Source organism: Ochlerotatus camptorhynchus, unplaced genomic scaffold (genome assembly GCF_037179485.1).
Source record: "Ochlerotatus camptorhynchus isolate MF236.1 unplaced genomic scaffold, CSIRO-AGI_Acam_v1.1 ptg000147l, whole genome shotgun sequence".
NCBI classification, from domain to species: domain Eukaryota; kingdom Metazoa; phylum Arthropoda; class Insecta; order Diptera; family Culicidae; genus Ochlerotatus; species Ochlerotatus camptorhynchus.
Window position 1 is genome coordinate 425,372 of NW_027040637.1, and position 10,735 is coordinate 436,106.

At 44.0% G+C, this 10,735-nt stretch overlaps 2 protein-coding genes across 2 annotated transcripts; one reads left to right on the plus strand and one right to left on the minus strand.

Moving 5' to 3' along the window:
• Window positions 1-2,509: 2,509 nt before the first annotated feature.
• Window positions 2,510-3,872, plus strand: PIG-K (Phosphatidylinositol glycan anchor biosynthesis class K). The gene is made up of 4 exons (XM_065221717.1): window positions 2,510-2,631; window positions 2,691-3,410; window positions 3,476-3,645; window positions 3,707-3,872. The coding sequence occupies exons 1-4, from the start codon at window positions 2,533-2,535 to the stop codon at window positions 3,780-3,782; spliced, it is 1,065 nt and encodes a 354-aa protein (XP_065077789.1). The 5' UTR covers window positions 2,510-2,532; the 3' UTR covers window positions 3,783-3,872.
• LOC135701013 (ataxin-10) lies at window positions 3,682-5,494 on the minus strand. The gene is made up of 4 exons (XM_065221716.1): window positions 5,347-5,494; window positions 4,456-5,285; window positions 4,124-4,390; window positions 3,682-4,060 (listed from the first exon to the last, which is right to left on the minus strand). Exons 1-4 carry the CDS (start codon window positions 5,421-5,423, stop codon window positions 3,891-3,893), a joined length of 1,344 nt encoding a protein of 447 aa, XP_065077788.1. The 5' UTR covers window positions 5,424-5,494; the 3' UTR covers window positions 3,682-3,890.
• Between the last annotated feature and the right edge of the window lie 5,241 nt (window positions 5,495-10,735).

Here is a 10,735-nt window from a genome sequence, read left to right on the forward strand (position 1 = left end):
CGATCATCTTACGGCGGATTCTTGTATCCGGACCACGACCGTTCTACGTGGTTCTACCAACAATCAATACGAAACTAACGATTTTAAATTGGCTCACTACTTGACTAGCCTATTGGTCCCAAGCAAATCGATTAACGTACCCCATTCCAGTCGAAATTCTAGTACCACACTATGTTTGTTTTGATTCGCTATGAAAGTTTGACAGATAAAATGAGGGGTTATTGGATTTTCCTATGTTTCGAGGGGTGATTCGACTAGCTTGGGACCGAAGATAGTACCAGAGCTGAGCCAAAAAGTTGAGCACGTTTCTTCGGGACCTACTTGTCTTAGAGTTACCTCTATGGTTCTACATTTCACTCTGGAGCTGTAAGCCTTTTGGATTATTATATTGTGTATACAGTATCGCCACTCTGAAGCAAATTAACCACGTGGTCCGCTGGCTGTATCTCCGTTGATAAAGACTGTTCCACACCATCCTCCTTTAGTTATTGCACTTGAAGGCAACCAAATTCCTGAGGTCATTCCACCCCCCCCTAGAGGTCTCCTACGATTTCCGAAATGGTGACCACGACAGTATCGAGGAACTTCTTTCGAATTTGGACTGGCACAGGATACTCGTCCCTGCCGATGGCAATGCAGCTGCCCAAACGCTCTCGCATATTGTGGCTTACGTCATTGAGCGACACGTTCCGAAAAAAGTTCCTAAACAAGGTAAACATCATCCTTGGCAAACAAGTGAACTCCGTATGTTAAAGTCTTCCAAAAGAGCTGCGCTTAGAAAATACACCAGGTACCACACCCTACAACCAATCAATACAAAATAAAGATTTTAAATTGGCTCACTACTTGACTAGCCTATTGGTCCCAAGCAAACGATTAACGTGCCCCATTCTAGTCGACATTCTAGTACTACACAATGTTTGTTTTGATTCGCTATGAAAGTTTAACAGATAACATGAGGGGTTAGTGGATTTTTCTATGTTTCGAGGGGTGAATCGATTAGCTTGAGACCGAAGATAGTACCAGAGCTGAGCCAAAAAGTTGAGCACGTTATTTCGGGACCTTCTGGTCTTAGAGTTACCTCTATGCTACAACTCAACCCAAGTAACCAAAAGTTCCGCATTCAACGATTAAAATCACTTTCAAGTTCCACAAAGTTCAAATAAAGTTCCAACCGAACCTTCATGTTCCATAAAGTTTAAATCGAGGTTTAAATAAAGTTCCGACACAACTTTCAAGTTCCATCAAGTTCGAATAAAGTGCCGACAGAACTTTCAAGTTCCATAAAGTTCGAATAAAGTTCAGACAGAACTTTCAAGTTCCATAAAGTTCAAATAAAGTTCCGACAGAACTTTCAAGCTACATGAAGTAATCCGCACAAGTCTTTATTAAAGAGCCTAAATTTATAAAGAGGCGACATGTCAAAATTGGAACAATCGATTGTCTGTCAAAGTCATAGGAAAAGTCATTCCAATCGAGCAGAAGACCTGTCAAATGGATATATAAGATGTCGTCTCTTTATAAATTCAGGCTCTTTAGATAACACCAACAGTTGGCGGGACAACAACTCACTTTAATATATCTCAGATGACGTAGCGGTTTGTGCTGGGGCTCTCACGTAGAAGGACTGGGTTTAATTCTTCAAACAGCTCCAATTCTACTATAGAGGTAACTATAGGTCGTATGAATAAAAGCGTTTACTTTACTTTTCCCGTAAGAAAAGGACGGCAAAGTAAAGTAAAATCTTTTTATTCATACGGCCCTATAAGACCAGAGGGTCCCGAAGAAACGTGCTCAATTTTTTGGTTCAGCTCTGGTACTCTCTTCGGTCCCAAGCTAATCGATTCACCCCTCGAAACATAGGAAAATCCACTAACCCCTCATTTTATCTGTCAAACTTTCGTAGCGAATCAAAACAAACATAGTGTAGTACTAGAATTTTGACTAGAATGGGATACGTTAATCGTTTGCTTGGGACCAATAGGCTAGTCAAGTAGTGAGCCAATTTAAAATCGTTAGTTTCATCTCGAGTTTCATATTGATTGTTGATACAACCATAGAGGTAACTCTAAGACAAGAAGGTCCCGAAATAACGTGCTCAACTTTTTGGCTCAGCTCTGGTACTCTCTTCGGTCCCAAGCTAATCGATTCACCCCTCGAAACATAGGAAAAACCAATAACCCCTCATTTTATCTGTCAAACTTTCATAGCGAATCAAAACAAACATTGCGTAGTACTAGAATTTCGACTAGAATAGGGTAGGTTAATCGTTTGCTTGGGACCAATAGGCTATAGCCTATTGTGGTGAGCCAATTTAAAATCGTTAGTTTCGTATTGATTGTTGATACAACCTCTTACTGTTTTGCTGTGTAATAATTGCTCATTTATGAGTAAAATTTTACTCATTTTTTGGATACTCCCACTTTCCCTCAAAAATACATACTTTAAAGTCACTGTTGAGTATTTTGCGGTTACCGTGAAACCAAAACACAGTGAGTCGTCTGTCGTCTGATATTCTCGATAATCTTCAAAATGCAGCTTAAAACCAAAGAAATTTATATGAAAACTATTACATTTGTTGCAATTTTCGTCTATCTTGCAAGCAATAGTTGCACAGCAAATGAAATCGAGGTAAGAATGTCACCTATTTTTCCGATGGTTCAGTAAAAACTCGAGCTTAAATTTTGTAGCTCCCGAAACAGTTTGTCGCAAGCAGTTCGCACACAAACAACTGGGCGGTTCTGGTAGATACGTCACGGTTCTGGTTCAACTACCGACACATTGCCAATGTCCTGTCAGTGTACCGTTCGGTCAAACGGCTAGGCATTCCGGATAGCCAGATTCTGCTGATGATTGCCGATGACATGGCCTGCAATCCGCGGAATCCCCGGCCGGCTACGGTGTTCAACAATGCGAACCAGCACATCAATGTGTACGGAGCGGATGTGGAAGTGGACTACAGGGGGTACGAGGTGACAGTGGAGAATTTTGTCCGTTTGCTAACCGGAAGAAATGAGAATGGAACGGCTAGGTCGAAACGGCTGCTGTCCGATGCTGGGAGTAATGTGCTTATCTATCTGACCGGGCATGGAGGGGATGGGTTTTTGAAGTTCCAAGATTCCGAAGAGATCACCAATCAGGAATTGGCGGACGCAATTGAGCAAATGTGGCAGAAACAGAGGTACAATGAGCTATTCTTCATGATCGACACGTGCCAGGCGGCATCGATGTACGAGAAATTTTACTCACCGAATATACTGGCCGTGGCGAGCAGTTTGGTGGGTGAAGATTCCCTATCGCATCACGTCGATCCAGCGATCGGGGTCTACATCATCGATAGGTATACGTACTATGCGCTGGAGTTCTTGGAGAAGGTGGAGGTCAATAGCAAGAAAACGATGGGGGAATTTGTGAGTGATCAAAAAACACGACTAACTTTTCAGAATTAGCATTGATTGTGTTGGGGTTTTTTCAGCTCTCAGTTTGTCCTAAACGAGTTTGCATTTCGACAGTCGGAGTACGGAAAGATCTGTACCCCAAAGATCCCTACAAAGTACCCATCACCGATTTCTTCGGTTCGATCAGGCCAACAGAAATAACGTCGGGTGTTGTAAATGTAACACTTTCCACTGTTCCGGAGGAGCAGTAAGTATTGATGGAAATACGAGAAATGATAGGTACGAAATTTCAAATAATTTATTTTCAGCTTTGAACAGAAACCCATAAGCAAACCACATGCAGCATTGTTCTACGAACAATTTCCATCAAAATTGTTTGTCTAAAAAATCTAGTCCAGTATTCCCAAGGTAAGGACCTTTCTCTAACTGTCTACGGTTATTTAATAAATTCAACAAATCCAATCGGTCCAAACGAAATCACTGTCCACGTGATCACGCTGAGGAACTGTTTTTGATCCGAATGGTCCCTCCAGCGCTGTTATATTCCGTTACAAGAGAATTTTCCGCTTCACCTATTTTCGTCAGCGATGCAATGAATTTTTGATTTTCCAAATTGTCGTCACATAGGTTCTTAATCGCTAGAATGCTCCATTCTTTGATGACTGCAAATAATAAACTCAATGGTTAGTTCCCGGGAATTACATTTAACAGGATATGGATCTTACGTGGATTTCTCGCGTCCAAATTGGTACATTCGAGAATCGTTGCCATAATCTCCATCTCTCGGGCTAAATTTTGATTTTTCTTGTTCTTGTATGACAGATTTGTTAAAGCTTTTACGAGGGAAGATTTCAGCGAATAGGAAATGTCTTGCTCAATGTTAAGCTCGCTATTGCCTTGCTTTACCTTGAGGATTTCTTCAATCTGTTGAACTGGGGTAAATATGTTAACGTTTTCACTTTTGCCAAAAACTTGCAGCTGTCGTAGGAGACCTGAAATAGATTGGTAATGATCTTAGTTGAAGTCGTTCCGATTGAATCTTAGGAAAAGTGCTTACATCCCATGTTCAGGAAAAGCGCCCCGTCCGCCCTCAAAAACGATCCATATGGCTCGACGCACGTTGCATCGGAAAGTAGCACCAGCAGAGTAAACACTTCGTCGGTTTTCTCGCTATCTAGATAACTATCGTCCGTCTTCAGAACGCAATCGGATTTCTTCTTGAAATCAACCAACAAGTGCTTGAATAAGTCCTGCTGCAGTGGTCTATTCCGCCGGTCATCCTGTCGTATGTACTCGGTCAGATAGCGTATGAACAGGATACGCTTTTCGAAGTCGATCCGCTCATATCCGTCGACAATTTCGTTGCTTTCGCACATCAGGTACTCGAGAAAAATGCCAACAAATTCGGGTGTGTCCTTCTGAGCTAGTCGATTAGCTTCCACATTGGTCAGAAGAACTGCCAGCAGCTCCTGAGCGTCCAAACCAATGTTAGCCTTGTATATGAATGCATTGTAAACGATCATCGTGGCAGGATTAATAAAACTAGTATTATGTTCAATGCATTTCAGTAGGTAGTCTTTGAATTCTTTCAGAATCATCTCCTGATTGGGTTTGTTCTGAACACATAAGTTGGCCAGCAGTTGGAGGCAGTTTAACCTGATATTTTGCTGAATAGTGTCATCGTTCAAAATCCCCTTAACGGTGACAAGGAACGTTTCTTTGGAGATAATTTCATTTTGGAACGTTTCTCCCACAGCACAGGATCGCTTCAGCAGATTCAGACATTTGATGGCAATCTTGTTCTGCGAATCGTTCCCTGCGTGACAGGCCACGAAGGTATCGAAAATTTTGTCCGATTCACTTTTGAATTGATCACAGCTTAAGGAGCTGCAATGATATTGAGAACAATGAAGTTGTACAAATATAGCTCAAAAGAAGCCTGACTTACCTTATATTCAACTCGTTCAAGCCATTAAGCGCAGCCTCGAAGTCTTTATCCGAAACCTGTTTGGTTACCTCCTCCATGTTGTTACAGTAATAATTTTCCAGTAACTATTATATGGATGCTGAACAGAAGAGATATTCCAAACTTCTGACCAGGAAATGTTCCAAGATGACCTCTACGCGTGTTGAAATGTCAAACACTAGTTTTTGTTTACAGTCGCTGCAGTTTGACACATGACACACACTGAAAACAAATCATGCATTGATGTGTAAATTATTTCTCTCTTCACGCGCTTCACGCTCATCGCTGAACCCTTGGCTGAACCAAAACGTAATCCTACACTGAAACAAAATCCATTGGAAATAGTACTATATTGCTGGTTAAATTAAATACCTTCACCAATAGATTTTTGCAGGAAACAATTTCATTTACTTTTACTATAATTTCTATCAGAATTACTATGCATTTTGGTCACACTTGTATAGTTGTTGTATAGTTTTTGTCTCGGTTTTTGTATAGTGCTCATAATTATAATACAAATAATGCTCATGTTCATAGTTTGTCATACAAGTGTGTTATAGATTATTTTACAGGATACAATATTTTTTTAGTAGGTGTTTCAATTGCTGAAAAGTTGGTGAAAATTCAAATGACCGTTATCCGTAAGAAATCAAAGAAATGGAATCTTGTTATTTTCTATCATTAAATGGGGTTAACGGAACTAAGTCTGTACAAGTTGGGGATAAATTTTCCCATTTTTTAAATTTTCCACATATATAAACTTTTACCGAACAGTTCCGCAATTGAAAAATCCGGTAAAACCTTATTGACTGAAAGACTTGACCTTCTTGGCAGTATGCTTCAGGTCGTTGTGATGCTGAAATACGAACCTCTCCTCAAGGCCCGTATGGATCAGCGAAACCTCCAGATATTCCCGCAGGATACTAATATAAGCATCATTATCCCGTAGATTTTCACGAGGCTTCCCACTCCACCCCACGAAATACGGACGATTCGTGCAAGAAACTTCCGGATCATCGATTCGTTGCAACTACAAGCAGACTTTCAAGCCAAAGATCTGCAACAGTTCTTCAACTTGGATGATATTTATTAACGCTAAAACCACCCTTCTGACCTTTGAGTTGAAAAACGTAGACCTACACTAGACTGGTCTACAAAAATAAAAGTTCTAATTTTCCACGGGCCAACTCCTAGATTTGTGCCTTTAGGTGAGAAAACCATTATCAGAAAGTTTCAGTACATTTGGTCCTAAGATGAGCTGGCGCTTTTGGTTGGAATTTTGTATTTTATCCAAATTCATAAAATACATGACAAAATGACACTCCTACACTCTATCGATAACACAAAAGTTTCCCTATTCCCGATTTGATTCAGATTCTTAAAATTTTTAGTTCAGTTTATGAGTAACAACTTTGCTGAAGATTGCATCATGAATCCAGTTAGTTTTATGCTTTATGATATTTGCTTTTGAATGTATATGAGCATTTTGTATCTGAAAATTTCAACCAAATCTCCTATATGAACATTAAAACAAAACCGCCAGCCCGTGTAGCGTCAAAAAGAGCTGAAACATTCAGAGGGTGCTTTTCTCACCGACTGACACGAGTCTGGATGTTTTATTTTTAGTGGTAATCTAGTTGATACGTTGCGTAAGCTGCCTGTATTTTGTTGCAATATACGAGCAGAATGCACAAAATTAATTAATATATCCATTATACTAACTTGATTCGTGATGCTGTCTTGGGCAAAGTTGTTCCTTATGGTTTAAGCTACATGTGCTGAAATTCTGAGCTTAAGCGAGTTTGCTCAACCACAAAAGAGTGAAGGAATATTATTTCTCCATACATTTCAACCAATATCCCCATATCAATTTTAAATAAAAAGCGCCAGTTCGTTTTACATCCGAATGAGCCAAAATTTCCAGAGAGTGGTTTTCTCACCTAATGGCACAAATCTAGGGGCTGGCCCGTTGATAAAAATCATTAAAACCTTCCCCCATATAAATGTGAGCCAGTCTAATGTACACGCTCCCGAGAGAACCATGTCCGTCCGTGATGAACGGACCACATGGATCACTCAACCGATTAAGCAGGCTATTGCGTTAAGAGAGCTTGCCTTCAAGCTCTATTCACGTAATCCAAATAGGAAGAAAAGCGATAATTAATGGCTCGACTACACACGGAAGCGCGATCATGCGAGTTCACTCATCTTCCCTGCCAAAAAAAAGTTACGCGGAGCGGCATTTCGATTCGAAGAAATTATGGTGCAACCTCAGGAGGGAAGGCATCCATAACTCGTCGAAACAAATCCAGGCAGAACAGCAGACGAGGTCAACGCAGATGAACTCAACCATTTCTTTTGTGATGGCCACCGACAACTAAGGAGTGGGAACCAAGATCATGAATTCAATTTTCATCACACTAACGTTGATAAAGTCTGCCGGAAATGCTACTGGCTCAGACGGTATCCCAATTTCGTCCATCAAACTGCTATGTCCTTGGCACGCCATCAATCTGGATACAGGAAAATATTCGGAACGATGACTGGCAAAAGTGGTTCGAGACGTCTATGACAATCGCGACAATGGACAGGTGATCCGTGACGCAAAGCGATCTAGCTGGATGGATTTCTTGGATTCAATCGTCGAATCCCAATCGTCGAGTGAATTGTGGAATCGCGTAAACACTCTGAGTGGCAAGCGGCGGTCTACTCCACCTACTATCCAAGCTCATGGCACCTCGATCTCAGAACCGAAGGACATCGCCGACGAATTAGGAAACTATTTTGCCGGCCCGTCTGCTGTCAGTGGCTACTACAGCGATTTCGTCCAGCGCGTCAAACCTTCCATTAGCAGCATTCGCGACTTGCGAATTCCACCCGATGTTCCTGCTCTCCAGATCAACGAAACTCTTACATTCCGGAAGCTTCAATTTGCCCTCGGCAGCAGTAGTGGTAAATCTGCCGGGCCGGACGAGATTGGATACCCGGTGTTAAAAAACCTCTCCCTCGACGGAAAAACGAGACTACTCGCGCTCTTCAACGATCTACATATATGGCTCACTGACTCGTATCTGGACTTCTGGAAACAAAGCTTGGTTGTGCCCATTCCGAAGAACAACACGGCGAGTGAAGAAGCCTCCTCCTTTAGGCCGATTGCGCTCACTTGCTGCGCGGAAAAAGTGATGGAGAGAATGGTAAATCGCTGTCTTAAGCAGTTCATGGAGTCAAACAGCCTCATTGACGAACGGCAGCATGCGTTCCGGCAAGGACACGGCTCCTCCACTTACGTTGCAGCCCTCGGGAAAGTACTTAAGGAAGCCCAGGACAACGGTCACCATGCGGAGTAAGTCTCCCTTGATATTTCAAAGGCGTTCAAGAGGACATGGACACCTGGTGTCATCAGGCAGCTCATCGGCTGGGGCCTCGAAGGTCACATCACACATTTTGTACGGAATTTCCTCCTTGATCGTAACCTTCCAGGCGACTGTCGGGTACACTCGCTCGGATCCGTTTCCCGAGGAAACTGGAGTGCCCCAGGGATCCGTCATAGCGGTAACGCTATTCCTGGTGGCAATGAACGGGGTATTCAGTGGATTGCCCAAGAATGTGCACGTAATCGTTTATGCCGACGACGTACTCATCGTCGTAACTGGACGAACGACTAAGCAGACCAGGAACATAGCTCAAGCAGCAGTCTCCGCCGTCAGCAGGTGGGCGCTTTCGGTTGGTTTCCAGCTCTCCGCTCCAAAGAGTGTACGATGCCATATCTGTCACTCAGGCCATCTGATTCGAGGACCACCGATCACCATCCAAGATCATCGATTCCGCTCAAGAAAACAGTGCGTGTTCTGGGGGTAGTACTGGATCGCACCCTAAGCTTCAACCAGCACTTCAGGATGGTGAAAGAAAACTGTCGTAGCTGCATCAACATAGTCAGGACAATCTCCCGCCCGCATCGCTCCAGCAACCGTGAGATCTGCCTTCGTGTCGCTCGGGCTGTTATTGACAGTCGACTTTTCTACGGCCTCGAAATAACCTGCTTAGCCACCGAGAAGCTCAACCACATCCTCGCTTCGGGAGACGAACCAGCCCAGGGCTGAAAGTCTCCTTAATAAAGATATAAAAAAAATCCTCGCTCCGGTATACAATACCTACGTACGCGTCGTATCCGGCCTTCTCCCTTCCACGCCTGCAGACGCTGCATGTGTGGAAATCGGAATCCTCCCTTTCCGCTATCGATCTGCTGCGAAAGCCGCTGCCCTCGCTGCTAAGACATCCGGGAACGAAAGGGTCTTTCTCCTCAACTAGGGGAACAGAGCCCTCCGCACTGCAGCCAACCGTGACCTCCCCCCGGTGGCCAGGGTCCACTGGCATGGAGAGAAGAGTTGGCGATCAAACGTCGTCAAAATAGATAGCGGATTAAGAGTGGATTCCAAGCCGGAGATAACTCTGTAGCTTTGAGACGCTCTGTTGCAGAGCTTCTCGGGTCGGTTTATCCGGGGCACGTTCATCGCTTTACGGACGGATCGCGGTCGCGGGTTGGAGTTGGACTCGGAGTGGCAGGACCGAACTCTGCAACGAGACAAAGTCTACCGGAAGAGTGTTCCGTCTTTTCCGCTGAAGATGCAGCTATTCTAGACGCAGCCATAACTCCGGCAGATCAACCGATCCTCGTATTAACTGACTCAGACAGCGCCATCCAAGCGCTGGAAGCCGAAGCCCCGAGCCACCCCTGGATACAAGCCCCGGAAACGAGGCTGCGGACAGACTGGCGGGATCTGGTGCATCCCATCCCCGCTACACCAGGAACGTACCCCTCCTAGACGTCAGGCGTTGGATTGTAAATACCATTATGGAAGCCTGGCAGTAGGAATGGTTCCAGTCGCGGACCACTTTCCTGAGGAAGATCAAGGAAACCGTACGCTCCTGGCTGGACAGCCAAAAGTACAAGGACCAGCGGATCATCTCAAGACTCCGGACCGGCCATTCGAGGATTTCCTGTAATTTCGGTGGGACACCTTTCCGCAAGGTCTGTTCAATTTGCAGCATCCCCGCCTCGGTGGAACACGTGCTGTGTGTCTGCTTGGAGTTCCAGAAGCTACGCGAACAACATGGACTCCCGGAGAACATCAGTAATTTGCTTGGTTACGACCCTTCGACGTTGGCTGCGCTGATCGCCTTTCTGAATGAAGCCCACTTGTATGATCAAATCTAGCCCCCCGTCGGTGGCTGCACTGATCGTGTGTTCCTCACGTTTCTATTTTTTATCTTCTGCCGTCGGGGTTTCTCCGCCGGACCAGGCACTGTCTCCTACGGTGGAGCTCTACCTTGTTCGCGCACCCAATCCTCTTCACAGCCCCAATCTAATCCT